Here is an 18,453-nt window from a genome sequence, read left to right as displayed (position 1 = left end):
ACAGCCGTAAAACTTCAGATTTATACACACAATAACGATGCAAATCTTGTAAGTGAAACATGAGTAAAATACTTTATATGCCGTATTTTAAATAAGACTTTTACAAGTGTCAATTACAGTCTGCACAAATCGAGAATACCCAACAGCAGCATGCACAACATGTAGCGTGCGTTATTTTTAACTGTGGAGAAACGGCAGCCTATAGAGCCATGTACAAGTCTTACTTGGGAAGGGACCTTCCCTGCTGGGAGCGTGCCTGATCCAAGCCTGTTTTCAAAGTGACTGGCATGTCACCCGGATGAACCGTCCTCCAGAAGCCCTTGTGGAAATCTTATAGATTTAAGGAAAACAATTATTTCCCATTTTAATTTAATCTATACAGGTTTTCTTTGAATTATTATACAGTAGTGTTACAATTAAGCATCAAGTGTTAGTTAAAATGTGGATTTGATTAAATACTTCCCTTCTCAATATCAGGGTTTTAAGTGACGAGACGGGAGAATGCACTCAATGGTTTTTTGAACGTCAAGTTAGTCGGGCACCCAAGGCAACTGAAATATTAACACCCTCCTAAAAATAAATACTTCCCCTGAAATAAACTCATTTGGATCTAGCCTTCAGAATAATAATTTAAAACCTTTTGAATATTAAGGGGGCAGTTTTGCCAGAAGCTTTAGAAAGCGTTGACACTAACATGGCAGATCAAATGGCACTTTTACATCCAAAATACCCTCAACCTAGCATCGTGCCGACCTCCACATCACATGCGGCAGCTCGGCAAAATGCATACTTATCTGAGAAACCGACAACAAAAATTACCATTTTCTGCTGTATTGAAAAACCTTTCCTGTATGGTCAAACATTCCGCTGCCACAAACTGCAACAAAGTGTCAATTAACATAGTTTAGCACTGAGAAGAATTTAATTTAAAAAAGCAAATGGATAAACGGTGCAATAGGTATTTTTTGTGCCAAGACGTGATAGCTTGCATTTGCCTTGTATCTTAAAAGGGATTCTGGACACAACGAATAGGGGTCACGTGTATAAAATACCACGATGTATCCTGTCATTAGGCAAGTCAGTTATCAACATACAAGTTGAAGGTCGGCATTCTGCTTCCTACTCACCATCTGTCTGAAGAAACCCCGATATGCGTATCCAGATATCACCATCACGAATACAAAATGTGCTGTATACATTTTCAATTCTGAATTAAAGACTACAGTATTGAGTTTTACAATTTGAGTTGATACATCGTTTCAAATTCCTAATGTGCGTTCCACACCAAAATGCTAGGGGCTTGCATGTTGGCTGTCCATTACAAATAAGACGTCAACATTTTTACAGTATAGTGCCGATGTCTACTAGACTAGCGACACCGCTCGACAATTTCCAAAAACAGCCGTCTGCTGTGGCCTTCCCAGTGCGGCATCTTGACACACTACTTGCACCGCTCCTCCAGCGACGAGGGATCTTGTCCTTCAACAATGACTTGAAAGTTGCAGCTTTATTAACAACCACACATCGCAACATCTTTTTCATATAGAGAAAGTGTAGTTTTCAACTAAATAAACTTTAACACAGCAGTAATTAAGTCATACAATCAATATTTAACAACAGGACTTCGAACGACACCAAAATGGGACATATCAGCATGTAACAATATTCTATTCCATTGGCCAGGACACTTCTAATCAAGCCAATGCATGCCAAATCCACGTCTAATTTTAGCAACACTGACATGTCCAAGATCTCAGCGTTATGGGTCAGAGGCACCTGGAAATATGACCTTTCAAATCTCTCCCAATGGCTAAACACTGCATGCATCATTTCCTAGTGTGATTCGTGAAATGTGTCTCATTACTCAAGCTGAATTGATATCAATTTATTAGTACGTATATGCATCTTTACTCATATATAAAACCCGAATGTGAAAATGTTTATTTGTAGCATTAATCTTAATAATTGAAGAAAATACATTGTTGACCCAGAACACCGCACGGATGTGGCAATGCTAAAAACGCAAGACATTTGGAAAAACAGAAGTGCGTTCGTTGTACACGGAGAACACCTGAAGAGGGGGGGGGGGGCAAATGGATTGAGTAGAGAAACACAGGAGATGCAAGAGATATGCAGGCTTGAGGGTGCAAACTCCAGACTTAGGCCAGCTTCAACAATGAACGGAGTAGTGACAAAAGGCATATCACAAGTGGTGTGCAACTTGGGCATGAGAAAACATCAACAACACATGATAAAATTATAATCGCAAAATGTAAATTACAGTATTTAACCAGGAAAACCTTAAATTAGCTCAATTTTTTTATTTCAGGAAGATCTTACTTAGAACGTTTGGTCATTTTCTTACGAGTATTGTTTTGCAAATGTAAAAGTTTACAATGAAACTCTATTGGGGTCCTTGGTGCATGTGAAACAGTTTTACAACTTCCCTGTTATTCATCCTAAGCACAAATTCATGCCAAGCGATGGAGAAGATGCTGTGCATTTTTAAACAAATTTAATTTGCCAATACTCTTAATACGCAACATGTCATGTGTCCAGGTATAACCATGGTTTGTGTCTGAATTGTCAGTAAAGAGAGCAGTTGTCTAACATTTTGAAAGGAAAACACAGAAGGGATACTTTGTTAGACACCCCTAATAAATGCCTACGAAGCACACACAAAGTCGGTGGTCTGTTAATCCACAAGGGTTGTATACCTTCTATCGTTGTGGGAGTACACGAGGTGCGAATTACAGGTGTCTAAAGTTATACAAGGACTCCTCTCAGCAACATGGCACTCCAATAATGAAAGGGTGTCATGTTCATCAAAAATTTGCTATTTTAATCGCCCTTTTTACAACAGGTCTTAATGCAATTAAATCGCCAAATCTTACGTAAGAGTCCGAGCTGTCCCACGTTAAGATGTTTGCAGAAAGATAAACAAGCGGTGCTTGCTCTCCGCCTTAATTAATTTGTATGTTTTGACATACATATTTCAGGAAATTTCATTGGCAAAACTTTTTAACGTAGATAGTAAATATTGTTTCATGTTCAAATGTCAACATGTATAATGTTGATGTATAAGCTGTTCCGCAAAGCGATAAGGCAGCTGCACTGCGCGCACTGCTTACAAATTGCTTACATCTATGCCCATCAGGATTCTCAGGCCAGATTTCTCAGGCAACCGACTAAGCCAGATCAGCATCACCCCCCAACGCTTGAGATTCACGTCGGATAAACGACGGACGAGCATTCATGCTTGCTTGTCAGTTCAAGCACCGTCGGTGAACATGCATGGAGCGATTTCCAAGCTGTTGTAAAAAGGGCCCAATGGTGTTGGCGGTGGTTGAGCAAGGAGGAGGATGAGTAGGCGGAGTGCGGGGACGGGCTCAGGAGGAGCAGCAGCCTCCGGAGCCTTGCTGCTGGGGCTCGTCGTCAACGATCTGCACCCCGCGCCGCGTGCTGCCGCCACGGGACGCGCCGTTCCCCTTCCCGCTCTCCTCCGACTGCGCCGTCTCCAGCATCCCTTAAACGCACACCGTTGTTATCATCATCGTCATCATCGTCATCATCGTAGTCATTGTCGTCACTGGAATCCCAATCACTGATGTCCCTACTTTAAAAGGATTCTGCGGTGGCGCTGTGTTGACTACCCTCGCCTGGTATACAGAAAAGTCGTGGGTTCGCTCCCGACCTTGACGACTGTTGTACATTTGGAGCTTGCGTGCCTCCTCCCCATGGTCGTGTGGATTCATCTCCGGGGGCCTCCGTTTTCTCCAGCCACATTTATAAACATGCATTTAGAGTATTTGGCTGCTATACATTTACACGTGATAAGCCACATCGTTGAGCTATCGTTTGAAGCCAGGTTGCTTCTGAATAAGAGCTATATAGCTCAGTGGACCGTACTTGGTAAAATAAAAAATAGTTTAGACTTTTTAAAATATTTTGATACCGTTACAATATGGTCACATAAACATAACCGCTCGGCCAAAGGTCTTAGCGCGTTGATATTTGCATTGCCCTCGAGCCGTTCGCCATTTGGCATTCCCTGGTCTAACACTGGTGAGACAAGGCTATAAAGGAGGCAATCTCTGGTGTAGGCCAATCAGTCTCAAAGACAATGCATATATTATAAAAGCACATTTTTTTTGCATTTTTACCACACACATGTGTGGTTCATACAGATGCTTTGCAATAGGTGTCTAATTTGTGTTTAAACCTCTTAACACCTCTTGTATTATTTCCAGAAAGGGTAAAGCCTATTCTTTGTTCAGAGTTCAGAGTTCAAATTCTGGTATGTATGGATAACGTATTTCGCACCGCACGTAGCTAACCATGCTAATCAAAGGTGCGGAAATCAGTTTCAACTCGGTCTATTGTCCTCTTTAGGTTAATAAAACGGACACTACTATGTGGGAAATTGACAGTGGGCAACCTAAGGAGAGACTGGCCCCTGCACTTTGACTTCAACATAAGACAGTGGGAATCTCTCGAGGTGATTTCCATATTGTCAAATGGCACAATAGGCTCAGGATCTATTGCCAACATCAGACTGAAGGGCTCATAATTATAATAAAAAATAATATATATTAATCATTAAGGGAACAACATAGGTTTTGATCAGCACTTGTATTCTCAATCAACCAAAGAACACGCATGAGATTATGTTTTGGAATATCTGCTGTACTTTTGCAAAGGTCCAGAAAGAGCTCTTCGATGCCCTTGTTTTGTTTGGCGGATGTATGAAAGTGCTTGGCTCCTACTGACGTCGCGTACCTATGAACACAGGCAAACACACAAACAGACATGAGGTCACACAGCTTGGGAAGAATGCTCGAGTAATCGCTGTAATAACTCATATCCAATGGCCAATTCACTCGAGAGTGTTGGGAGTAAGCACCAGGCCCAGGTGGCGTAGCATTCTCAGCGCTGGTTTGGCACCCTGCACCAGGTCCTCAAGTAGGACACGGGGCGGGGCCACATGCTAAATACAGCGAGATATAAATATCCTCTTATGTTCAGGCATATTCGTGCCTCATTCAAGCCTCTGAATAAAATTAACTTGAATGTAGTCGGTGCCATTTAGTGTGGAATATGAATTAATGGAAATACTGTACAGGTATAGCTCGACTGACAAACGTTTAGTTTATGGAATTTGCATTCATGCGATTGACAAATAATAGACACTTTTTGATTAATAAAATCTAATTTCCGCGTAAACCAAATTTCACGCTGCACCCAGAAAGCCACGTCATCCATCCACGACAGCATCATAGTATCCCGACAGTGGAACAGGAACATCTCCACATCACCTTTTCAGTCATTACGACATGCGGATATCTTGGCGATTTCTCTGAAATGGTTGTGATTAACAGGTCCCTGCAGGGTGGGCTGGTAGGAACATTGGAATTTTGCGCAATTTTATGACATTGTTATACTTCCAAATGTTGGGTGCAATATGACATATCAAGTCTCTGCGCTGTCTATTGCTGATTTTACACCCAACAGCACGAGATTTCACTTCGTTAAAGTATTGAAAGGGGGCAGACGGACGGACACATTAATCTATTGCAGGCTGGTACACTCAGTTTACAACTTCGTTCCTACCAGTATTAACTCCCTATACACACCACCATGGAAATATGGTACAAGAAGAATTCCTCATCACTCAGCATAGGGGTGTTTAGACAAGTTTCAAGGAAAATGTGACTTAAGCAAATTAACTCAGGTAATGCTCCAAATATGGGAATTACATTTGCACACAGTAACCATCCAATTGCTGAGACGGGGGGGGGGGGGGGGAGTTCTCAATCTTTTGGGGTCTTCACAGCCATGTAAAGAACACCGCTCTATGCTACATTAAGGTGGCAATGGTCCATTTCTCCAATATTGCCAGTATGAGTTGTATTTAAGGTGACACAGAAGGGCACAACAGGTGAGGGGGGCCACTGCGAGGCGACCGCTATCTCACCCAAGATGTGGAACACAAAAGCAAACCGCCGTCGTCGACGCTCATTCAACGGAGGAATATAAAAACTACACAACATCAGCCCTCTCATCGTGGCCAGTAGACCCCGACGTTGGCATTTAGCTCCTGAAACATATTGCCATCATACGAATGGAAATAAAAACATTGTGTCAAGACTGACTAAAGTGTGGGAGTGGTTCAAGTTGCTTCATTCTCGCACTTTGATGAGGAGAGAATGGTGGGTCCACTGAACCTCAGAAATGTTGCTGAAGAAGTACATATGGAGATGTGCAGAGCCCTTGTGTCAATGGACTGCTGGCTGTAGGTCCCGTCACACCCGAGTGGATCATCGGGGCTATTTGACTGCTCGCAGAGTGCAAAATGAGAGAAATGTAAACTCCTTTCCAAGTGCTAAGGTACTCCACTTGGAGAGATGACAACTAGACAAGCGAGTACTTTTCAACAGATGTATCATTATCTTTAAGGTTTGATGTGAGATGTGACATCACACTCCGTGGTATAGAAACTTCATCAAGTCTGCATTAGAGAAAGCTGTCAACACAAGCCGGATCTCTCACCTGAACATAAATGCCCCCAGCAAGAGATGAGTGGAATGAGAAATATCACCAGAGCATTCGTGGCATTTCCATGACTTATTATTTTTGCGTATAATTCGTAACGTGTAATGCAAGTGTATTGGACCCCTTGATTACGTAGAAGTAATGAGCATAAACTATTGCGAGACAATGACGCTCATACGCACTCGACAATCTTGTCTGAAAATCTTCCGCCGAAAGTGAATAACGGCAAAAATCACATCCAACAATAACAGGATTTAACAGCGACAAGGGGACGTGTACAAAGAAGAGTAAAAGTAAAAAAGTATCTGTAAAGTAGAGAAAGCACAGAAATGTCCACGCATTATATATATTGTTTAATTCAAGTACTCACTCCTCGGCTTCCTCCACGGACACGTGCCTGTCTTTCTCAAGGTCTATCTTGTTACCTGTGCACAAAACAAAAATTGGACATTTACAAAATCAATGCAGCAAGCTCAAAGACGATTTTATACAGGTCACAGGAATGTGCTTCAATTATTTATCAGGCAAATTACACATTTGACTTATACCATGCATCATTCTAAAAAAATATTCCTCTGTTCGTATTTATTTGCTTAATATTGTAAAAGGGCTTTTTCCTTTGCCATGAATGTATCAGCAGCATTTTGGAGCACTCAAATCTGCATACTTAATGGTGAGTCCCGTACCAGAAGTTTGTGGGCCGAGTTGGAGATAGCTATGTATAAACTATTGTTGTTGTTAACTTTTATAATGTGCCTCCTTGAGCATTCTCATGCTTTGCAACTGTGAAAAATGTACTGGTAATTTACCATGGAAAACTCTTAGAAAATACCAGGCGTAAGACACCAATAGGCCTATTTCCAAGACTATTTTAAGCACAGCTACCGACTGACTCACCCTACAACAACGAATTTGTTTTCCAGCATGTGTTCAAGTAAAGCGGGTATAACATTAAATAAAAAATAGCTGTCCATTCCAATTGATATTCATTTGGCTATGGCAAATGCACAAAGAAAGTTAACACCTGCACCTTCGTGGCTCGCTGGTAAACATCAAAATTTCATTTAACCGACACATTTTAAATGAGCATCAAAATGTATTTCGATATCTGAAAGGATATAACACCGATGTTGACAGCATATGGTCAAGCAGCATTCTTTCCCAATAACCCATACGTGTGCCTACTTATAAAGGTCCGACATTCAAGGATGCAACCGGTTCATCCACGCTGCTCCAGAAATCTTAGGGCCTCTATGGACCTCGCTGTTCTCAAGTTCACTATCAACATCATTACACTTTTCTAACCTATCAACCCACGTCACTATTTTTTTCATGTACTTGATAACATTTGTCCTCTTCTTGGTTCTTTCGGTAAAGTGACTTTACCGAAAGAACCAAGAAGATGAATCCCTGCAGTCACGAAAGCTTTAAATCGAAATTTAACATTTGTACTGTCTGAGGATGCCCATGAAAGAACATAGTAGCTCATTGGGCCCTTCCTGCTGAAATGTTTTAAATCAATCATGTTGTATCCGTGTGCTTTATTTTATATATCCAACGCAACCTGGGGTTTAGACAAGTTGCCAAAAATAGTTGCGATTAAATATAGCCATGATTTAACAAAGCATAATTCTGAGATGACCAAAGATGAGCTTCGAATTAGTAAAGGCTCTAGAGCAACCTATGGCTCGCGAGCCAGATGTGGCTCTTTTGATGACTGCATCTGGCTCGCAAATAAATCTTAGCTGACATTTCTTAACATGATAAGTCTTATCATGTTAAGAAATGTCTTATGTTAAGAAATGTCGGCTAAGATGTATTTGCGAGCCAGATGCAGTCATCAAAAGAGCCACATCTGGCTCGCGAGCCATAGGCTGCCGACCCCTGCTCTAGAGCCTATTGACATGCACTTAAAACTGCTTCTGAAGTGAAGACAAAACTGAGACTGGTTTTTGTTTCCTCTGGGCCAATGTAGGTATTCTGACATTTGACATTCTAAAAGCACGTAATAATATGAATGTAGGTAAAGGTGCATCAAGAAACTGAACCACTGAACTTAAGCTGATATGGCATTGTTTGAAAAATCCAAGTTTAATTTGAGCCTCCAACTAGCATAAACTTCAAAAATATATTTTGTAAACATTCTTGTGAGCTCCTATTTCATTTGGCATTCTGCATAATTAAGCACACATACAGTATTAACCTGCTTCCTTAATTATTACATCAACAGGAAGGTACAATAAATGTATCATTTTTAGTTAAAATTAAATACATCAGCAGAAACTTTGCAAGGGCTTTCATACTATACTTACCACACTCTACCATACTTGACAACAATTTCACGGAAATAAGCATGTACGCAAACATGATTTGTATCCTTTTGAATGTTTTTTGTACGAGTGTCTGAAATGTATGTTTTTTTTCATGGATTTTCTGTTTGCACAGTCACACAGTCACTTCAAGATGTTTTTCTTGTTCGTGTTTGTTTTTTTGTTTGTTGTGGTTGCACCAGATTCAAGAGCCGAATGGCTCACAGGGCTATACCAAAATAAATAAACTGAAAACTGGTACAATGACATACCTACTATACATAAACAGATGTCGTTTCCAAGCATTTTCCTTAATTCTTTTACCCAGTTTTTGACCTGTAAGCAAAGACAGAAGCACAAACACACGTGGCAAATGTAAGTTGTAATACATCACACTGATGGCCTTAATCTAAGTTTTCTTGTGGGTGTTGTTTGACTTGCATCCCACTGGGATTTTTACACACGACGTTGGTGTACGGTGATTTTCAGGAATATTTTGCTCGGTTTTTTTCATGGATTTTCTGTTTGCACAGTCACACAGTCACTTTAAGATGTTTTCTTGTTCATGTTTTTGTTTTTTTGTTTGTTGTGGTTGCACCCGATTCAAGAGCCGAATGGCTCACAGGGCTATAACAAATAAACTGAAAACTGAAACACTATCAAATTCAAAAGCATTGTGCTGCAATTCATTTGCACAACGATTGTAATGGATAAATAGACTCTAAATGAAAGCAGAGGTGTGCTAGGAACCCATTAGTCCAAGTTATATTATTGGATATAGCAATAATAATATATATTTTTGATAGAGTGCCCTTTATGCTGAGTGTCTTAAGAGTCCTTCACACGTGACAAGTTATTCATATCTCATATCAAACATATAAAAGGGCTATTATTCATTAAGGGAACAAATAAAACAGCAGAAATCTCTAATATATGTATGCATGCAAGTTTAACTTCTTTCGCGCCGTACATAGCCAACTGTACTAATCGGACAACTTTCCACAAAACACATACTGGCTAATATATAATAGTTAATTCTGGGTAAACAAATAAAGTAAGTCAATTGAGTTCATGAGACACAAATATAGTAATTGCATTGTCCTATTTAAATATACTTACGTGTGATGGGTCACTGTGCGAGCATATGGTCTTTGTGTGAGTCAGCGGGTCTCTGTGCAAGTGCATGGGTCTGTGTAAACTCGTTTTCAAACAGCGTTCTCAGAGGACAGGACTGGTTCACAGTCGCTGTGCCTGGAAGCCGACAGGAGATTTACAACCTAGACATTAATTCATAACTGCTACTCAATCTATATCCATACGAAAGAAGACTATACTGTCTACATGTCAAAGAATGAAGAGGGTAAGTGTGCTCATTTACAAAAATACTTTCAATTGCTAAAAATAATCCCTAATAGGAATGCGTGAAATTATAATGAATGAAAATTGGGTAATTATACCCATTATGCTTATTCCTATCAAAATACAGTAGTGCTAAACATAACTTGAATTCCAATTAAAATTGAAACGTTATGGTATTAACTTTATTGAATTAGGAAAACAAGTTCTAGTCAACATGTTTGGAATAAAATACTTTATTCAAGTCAGTTATTAAGCATGTAAACAGAGCAGAGATTACATTTTTTGCATTTTGTTAAAAGGTTATGCTCCAATATACAATCCATGTCATGCACACATGTTAGATTAAAAAAAGATCGTTTCAACATGACAAAACCCAGCACCAACAACATGGGTAAGTCGACCTGGATGTGACAATTCTGTAATCAGATGACTACACTTACCTGATAAACTGTTCTGTGTGTATTTGGCAGACTCCACAATGATTAAAAAATATAAATTGATGTAGAGCCTTAAAATGCGGTATCATTTAGTGACAACACATTACATAAAGTAACAAATTATAAAGATTAAATGATTAGTTAAGACTTGAACAAGACAACACTGACATCACGGAGACAGGTAGGATTAATTTTGGAACTGGTCTAGTTGAAACAGGTCCACACAGGTTCCATAACCAGGACAAATGGTGGTTTATAGCTGGTGCGGTAAACAGTACCTTCTGAAAGGAGTCCTCATCCGTGATGTCATACACGAGAATAGCTCCGTTGGAGTCACGATAATAGATAGGCCCAAGTGCGTGGAAGCGTTCCTGGCCTGCCGTGTCCTGAACACACCGGGTACAGGAAGACGCGCTTACAAGTCACTCAATTATAACACTTGGCACATTCACCCATCAATTAATTAATTACATATGTTGGCAGAAGTGGTTGAAAACTTTTCATGAAGAACTTTCCAAGAAGGATTTCCTGGATCCATTCATATATTTGTAAGAATGTTTACAGGATTGGGAGAGCCGAGAATGGTGGAGTGAGATGAAAAGTTTGGCTGCTTGCAATGTTGGCATGGTTCAGTTTAAACATTTGTTGCAGTGCTAGTCCCACCCAAATGTATTTCTATACAAGCAAAGACACTGCCACATTACACTACCTACTTAGATCGTGGAAAAAATCCAACACAAAAGGAAACAAATTTATAGAAAATGTGTTAAGAATTTTTTTCCAAAAGGAGATACCGGAGGGAGCATGAAATAAACTGAGATACCTGCAACAGCTATGAAAATCTGGCTTCCTGCCTTCTGATTCAAAACAATTTTACAAGATCGATGTGGGGCATGAGCATGACTTCACGATCCCGTACAAACCACACTGCATCATGACCCAGTCAGTGGGGGAAATCCCAGAGAGTGAACACAGCCACACCCTGGCATTTAGAACATAGCTGAGAGGATCCGTAATGTGGCAGTGCGTCAGTAAAACAAAAGTGGAGCGGTGACTAGCACATCATGAATGTTATACTACAAAGACACTGCCGCAATAGTATAACATACAGATACTGATGTATTGGTATGGATTAGTATATATATTTTTTTATTCAAACCATAATTCAGCGATGCTAAAGTTACAGCTGCCACCATGAATAATAATTACATTCACCAAACAAGAGCTCTGCAGTGTGGAAATAAAAAAAAAATCGTACGTAGATTTCCTTCAGCCGTGCAGCAAAAAGACAAGCGAAAATAAATAATAATCAAACTACTACATGTGCTATATGGAAGACAGAAGAAATGTGTAGTACTCGCAGATAGGAAAAAAAAAGCGGACAATAACCTGGCATGGTAATCAAGGGACCGAGGGGTAATAAGCATGCGTCACGTGCTGGACTCACGCAATTGTTTTAGGAGGAAGCCAGTTCTCGGTGCGACCAGCACTGCTCTCCTGTGGTGTTTTAGGAAATAGATTGAGTTGTTTTTTTTCTCTGATGCGTATTTATCTTGTCTAATGGGCTACCACGGTCTGAAATGACGAGGACAAAGTGGCGTTGGGTTCACGACTGCGTTGGTTGTTTTCGCGGTTCGGCTGTGTAGCTCTCTTGTACCGCGTTGGTTGGCATGATTTGTACCCAGATTTAAAAAAAGCTCCACCATGAATAAACATGAATATTCAGAGATAATTATAGGTACACCATGCAAATACTGCATTGAATGTGCCCGGTTAATTGGTCACGACTCATACGTGACTGTTGGATGTTATGTGAAGTGATGGCCGATTTTTTGTCGTAGTGTAAAAGTTTGCTGGCTTCTATATAATCCCTTCCAACAATTAAACACGAAATTATGCATCCCATTCAATCATGCTAGGGGAATCCGCACTTTCATGGAATTTGGCAACAATATTCTTCAATATATTCCTCTCCGAATCCAACTTGGGGAAAAATTCAAAGTGTGTGTGCAGATTATAGCCTTTTTCCTTTACAAAATCAAGTCTGGCGAATAACAGCAAAGCACCTGTAATTTTCCCACCCTTCCTGGCAAAGGCGACAGCCACCACTAGCAGGGCATCCTTCCAGGAAATGAACTTCAGGCAAGCCACGAACTCAAATGAGAGGTATTTGCATCCGTTATATATTTTTCCCCCAAATAATAATACAAATACTTATCTAGACTCGTATATGAATAATAATAAAAATACTACTCTAGACTCGTATGTGAGACCAGTTCTGTAAAAACTAAAAGATAGCCCGCACCATCTTCATATATTTCTGACTAAATAAAAAAAACATGATTAATGTGAAACCCTAACTTTATAATATCCTAAATATATGAAAGATTACATTGAAACCAATGTGTAAACGCACTACTCAAAATGAAACAAAAATTAGTTAAGTGACAATACTGCTACCCATGGCAAGTTTAAGAGCACAGTTGTAACGGCACAGAACCATTAAAAAGTCAATAGAATACATGGAACAGGGCACGTAACCAACACTAGAAGAGCCGAGCATTATTTGAATTGGTCATGGATGTGAGGTATCGGTCTGGTCTGACCTCGTGGGCTTTGGTGATCATCACTCAACAAGCGTCCATCCTAAAGCTGCCTCCGTGTGGAGATCCGATCCTTGCACATTCATCCATCACGAACACACTTATCTTCACTCAATGGTCCACATACATTAAAGGCAACAGAGCACGCACGAGCGGTTGACAGCTACATAGACACTACAACTCCTCGGTGTCGATTTTTTTTCCCTTTCAATAAACCATAAAAAAACTGCATCGCACGCATCCCCAGCACATAAAAAGAGCATAATAAAAGACCTTTAAGACTAATTGGAGGGACATCCTTCCGGTGATGGAAACGGTCTGACACCCTGCAACTAATTAAACAATGCACTATGACATATAAATTATACAGACAGAATTTATGGGACGGCAATCTCTACCAGGCGATTTAAATGCTGTGCATATTAAAACAAATCCCCGATTGAAAATGCTGAGCAGTTGCAAATAATTTACTCGAAAAATATTTTCATACGCATGGAAAAACAGGGAGATTTATTTGAATAATGCCCCAATAAAAATTAGGCTTCAGCTATTCTTCCAAAGCAGGGACTTAACACCGTGTTAAATTAAAGATCTGCAATCTGTAACAAAGCACAATGAGCTTAACATAGGCAACACCTTCATGAAAGGCTGTACTCCAAACTTATTACTTATCATGTAAAATCTGTTAAACTCAAAAAAAATTTGGGAGTGGGGAATCTAATCCAACTTCCCTTTATCATCATCCACACTTTGTTTATTGTAGCAAACTAAACCGATGCAGTACATTTATGTCTCGAGAATGTGTCCGCGCCTTCACTCCCCGCCTCCAAATGAACCGATCTGCATTGAACTGATCTGCATTAATTCATGGCCATTGCTGCCACACTTTTGACTGTCGTCAGTAAAGCTCTTTGTGACTGCAACTTGAGAATGCCATTTTTGGAGAGAATGTTAATGCAAAATGGGAATTGTAATGGTAATTCTTGCTGCAATAAATGCTATGTTAAATGCTATATGCGAGTTCCTCCCAGAAGTTTCATGCATAATGTTAATTTGGACGACTTACTAGATTTCCGTTGTATATAGTTCGGGTTGTTTACTATGCATGTTGAAACAATTTCCCTCCTTTTGTTCTATGCAGCCCCTATAAATCGTCCCCGGCCATGTAATGTGCTGGCTATATTACATCAGTCGTGTTGGCCAGGTCACCATTGAAAAATATATTCTTAGCTCAATGGGCCTTAGCCGATATAAACTTACTGACTGACCTGCTGAGTTCGTGTTATTCTTGTTTTCAGATTGGTGCTGTGTAGAAGTCGCAAGTGCAGTGGTATATTTTCCAATTCACTGGGGTAACTGTGTTGTTTCAATGTGCCTTTCATCAGGCCGTATATTGTTCTTGTAAAAAAAAAGGAAGCTTCAGATAACATTGCAAATGCTCCCGCTGCTGCAAATGCGTTTATTGTTGTGCCAATTCTGAAAGTGGTACTGTGTGTTCCAGACTTCAAGCAGTGTGCCATTTAAAATAAATAAACATTCCTTTATGCGTGCATACACAAATATTACTATCTTTGTGCACCGCTTGGTATATTTCTTGGGTCTCTAAAAGTTTGTCCACGACTGCTATGTCCGGTGGGCGATACTCAGCAGTGGTCACATCCGCTACATTGTTTGAAGGCAAATATCTGTTGCAATAAGGTGCTTGCCACCGTCACGGATTTCTGTTTGCATGAGGCACTCATGTTATTATCCACAAAGTAAACGCTGTTTGTGCGGTAACTACATAAGCGAATTAACAGTTTATGCATAAAGGCTGGACGGACAACCACCTTTGCAATGGAATGGGATTTATAAGACACGTGAATAGCTGTACATCGAGGCACATGTGCCCATAGTTCGTTTCACCCCTGAATCACCAGGCCTCTTGCAACCAAACATCCAGCACATGGATAGATGGATGAAATCAAATCAATATTAAACTGTTTTATGTCATTACAGAAAAAGATGTTACATACGATACTGCCAAGTATTGTAAAATAATAATCATGAAGAGTCTTTGTGGAGAAAGTCCATGATAAAATAACTAATGCCCCCTGTCGATATCGTTTTTTTCTTTCATATAAACAAATGTAAACAAAAAAAAAACCTATTGTTATTTTACCAAGTAAGGCCGACTGAGCTATATAGCTCTGAGCTATATAGCTCAGTGGGCCTTACTGAGCTATCATTTGTTATCAGTCGTACAAATGATAGCTTAACGAAGTGGCTTATAAAGTGGAAATTCATAAAAGCCAAGTAATATAAATGCATGTTTCTAAATGTGGAGGAAAAATCCAGAGGACCCAGATAAAAAGCCATGTGATCACGGGGAAAACGTGCCAACTCCAAAAATACAGGCGTCAGGTTTGAGATCGAACTCCCAACCTCCTGTATACCAGGTGAGGTAGTTAACATCTCGCCACCGGATTGGCCAGATGCCTTTCTGGGAGTGCATCTTAACAGAAGCAATGGTTCAATGCAAGCAAGATCTGAACAGATTTAAACACTCAAGAGTCTTATCAACTGCTAGAATCAGAGTCTGTATTTAGGCTGGTGGAATCCGATGAGCTATGAAGCTCTGTCCAGTAGGGGTGGGTCAGCGAGTTATTACACAAATAGTACAAAAAACTGACATAAGAGCAAAAATTATTTTAAAAAAGTAAGCAAGTCACTAAAAATAAGTAAATATAAAGAGCACAAGCACAAATTCCACAAGTGCATATGTAGTGACTGAATCGGAGACACTAAGAGTTGGAGGCACTCTGTTTATTAACACGCACCAAGAGATTAACACTTCCAAATAATCCGTCTATAGTCCACTACGGTTCCTAGTCAGGACAGCTGGTAGACTGCCTGACTGGCGACACAAAGATGGTGAAGACGGACACGACGGTGAAGACTTCAGCAGCAGCATGACGGGGATCCCACTCCAAACGACAGCCCCGAGGTCCCCCCTCGGGGCCCCTCTTTTACTGTCAGCGTGGCCTGGCTCCGCCCCCGGCCACGCCCTCTTTCTAGAACCTACTCGCAGGTTCCTGGTGTGTCCCTTCCGTGACCTTTCCCCTAGATCCCCCTCTGGTGTATTACATGGCCTGCTGCTGTCAGGGCTGCTGCAAGCTGCAAATCACCTTCCCCGCCAGCATTAGCACTACGCTGCTACATAGATAATTATATGTCACGACGCATACATTCCTGCTAATTAGTCAACACCAAATGCTAGCTTGGGCAAGGCAGCAAAACAACAGTCACAGACCAAACCAAGTCAGGCTTACATGAAGCAATGCTAGTGAACTGCCAAATGTTAATTGGCAAGGAACCTTTGAATTAGACATCGGTCCTCGCCAGAGTCTGACGCAAAAGTTTCTAATACATTCCACAAAATAATCATGCTGTTTGTAAGATGCACTCCAAGAAATCAGTTTGGTGGATGGGCTGTGTACAACAATACTTTCTTTTTGTATGTGGAGATGGATATGGCAACAAAAAGTTAGTTATATATTAAATGACATAATTAGCGAGAGTTAATCAACACACCATCAAGTTGAAGAGAAGGTATATGTATGTATGTATGTGGATGAAAATTATTGCCTGCTTGAGGTTTATAAAACAGTAAAATGTTAATGTTCTTCAGGGGACTGGAAAACCTGAATGTTTGTATTTGAGAAAACTTTAGATCAGAGAATGCTATTTCCTGCCATGAAAATCAAGTGACAGAAGCAGAAATACCATGCGGAGATGTATAGAGTGACAAAAGCAGATGAACAACTGGTCCGGATGTGTGTAGATTGAGATAATCACAGAGAATGAGAGGGGGCATGGTGTGAGAGAGAAGCTTATAGAGGGGGATAAACGGCACAAGAAAGACAGGGGAGAAAGTAGCAGTGTAGGAGGAAGTGACAGCTTGAAATCCATGCTCATGTCTCCTGTGCCATCTCCGTATCTGCTTCTCGCTCCACCCCTCTGCCGCCTCTCACTCTCCACATATTTCGCTTCGCATTAACCCAAAGCTCACTTATGACGACACGTCACAGGGGACGAGTAATTTTAGAGCGCCAGGCCACATTAAAGGAAGTGGAAACAGACAAGGGGCAGGGAAGTGAAAAACGAAATATAATGCGACGTTTTGTGACAAACGCTAGAACTACATTTGTTTTTATTTTGACAATGGTGGCAGCAAACAATTAGTCACTCATTGCAGTGCTTTCCTTGAGAATCAAAATGATAGCATTCGCAAATTTATTACATAAATTAATCCAGAAAAGAAAACACAAATGTTAATGACTATGAATGAACACCCTTATAAAAGATGAGTACCTCACACATTGGTGGTGCCAGACTACTTTTCTGAGGGACTGGACCCGTCTACAGTTTTGCTTTCAGAAAATAAGTACCACAATATAACATAATCGACAAACCAACTGCGTGGCAATCAAACAACAAAATAACTCCAAAGCAGCAGCTTCATCAGCCATTGTAAAATTCTGGCAGTGCATTCTAATTAATCTGCAGGACGTGTTGTGCTCAACTGGAATATGTGGCGTTCAGTGCTTGGCAGGAGCCATGCATCAGCCATGCACTGGCCACTACCGCACAAGACGCAGCGGTGAGACCATGGCATCAAATCTCAACGTCTTGCTTTTATTGTATTTTGGAGACCACATATCGTCGATAACACTGCCTTCAAAGGGAACGTATGCAGTAGGTGACGTTTTGAGCGATGGTCCTTGTTCACAGAGGTCAACCTCTCTAACCTCTCCGGCCTCTCTCTGTGCTGTGAACGGACATTGCCCCAACATGCCACCTTCTATATACTTTTACTTTCAAGGGAGATTGACGGATGAATGCAGTGTTATTGATAAAGGCGTCATATTTTTGTCATGTGTTTATGGACAACTAACAATGCAGCTTCAAACAACTCACTGTGCAGTGTCTCAAATGCAATTATTCTCACCCAAATGGCCAGATTTACTCTTTTCCCAGCGATATTCAGTTTCTTGGTCAAGAAGGATGCCTGTAAGAGAAAAAATACACACACATAATAAAACATGAGAATGACCAAACATGTAAACTTTTATACAACGCAAAGCATTGAGTATCACTCTGCGCATGACAAACACTAGACAAAAGCATTACGTTTGCAGTAAACCGTAGAAT

General features: G+C 40.4%; 1 protein-coding gene across 1 annotated transcript in view; it reads right to left on the bottom strand.

The window, feature by feature from the left end:
• Positions 1-1,492: 1,492 nt before the first annotated feature.
• The window catches only part of RAB21 (RAB21, member RAS oncogene family), a 34,530-nt gene continuing 17,569 nt past the window's right edge, over positions 1,493-18,453 (bottom strand). The window contains exons 2-7 of the mRNA XM_032948783.2: positions 18,251-18,310; positions 10,936-11,043; positions 9,134-9,197; positions 6,923-6,977; positions 4,691-4,779; positions 1,493-3,526 (exon numbers count right to left, since the gene is read on the bottom strand). Of these exons, the coding sequence (XP_032804674.1) occupies positions 3,390-3,526; positions 4,691-4,779; positions 6,923-6,977; positions 9,134-9,197; positions 10,936-11,043; positions 18,251-18,310 (513 nt within the window). The 3' untranslated portion in view covers positions 1,493-3,389. The remainder of the gene's footprint in view (positions 3,527-4,690; positions 4,780-6,922; positions 6,978-9,133; positions 9,198-10,935; positions 11,044-18,250; positions 18,311-18,453) is intronic.

This window comes from Petromyzon marinus, chromosome 7 (assembly GCF_048934315.1).
Source record: "Petromyzon marinus isolate PM22_M1 ecotype Great Lakes invasive population chromosome 7, UKy_Petmar_22M1.pri1.0, whole genome shotgun sequence".
Classification (NCBI taxonomy): domain Eukaryota; kingdom Metazoa; phylum Chordata; class Hyperoartia; order Petromyzontiformes; family Petromyzontidae; genus Petromyzon; species Petromyzon marinus.
The sequence above is the reverse complement of the archived record's forward strand: the minus strand, read 5'-3'. Positions and strand labels throughout refer to the sequence as shown.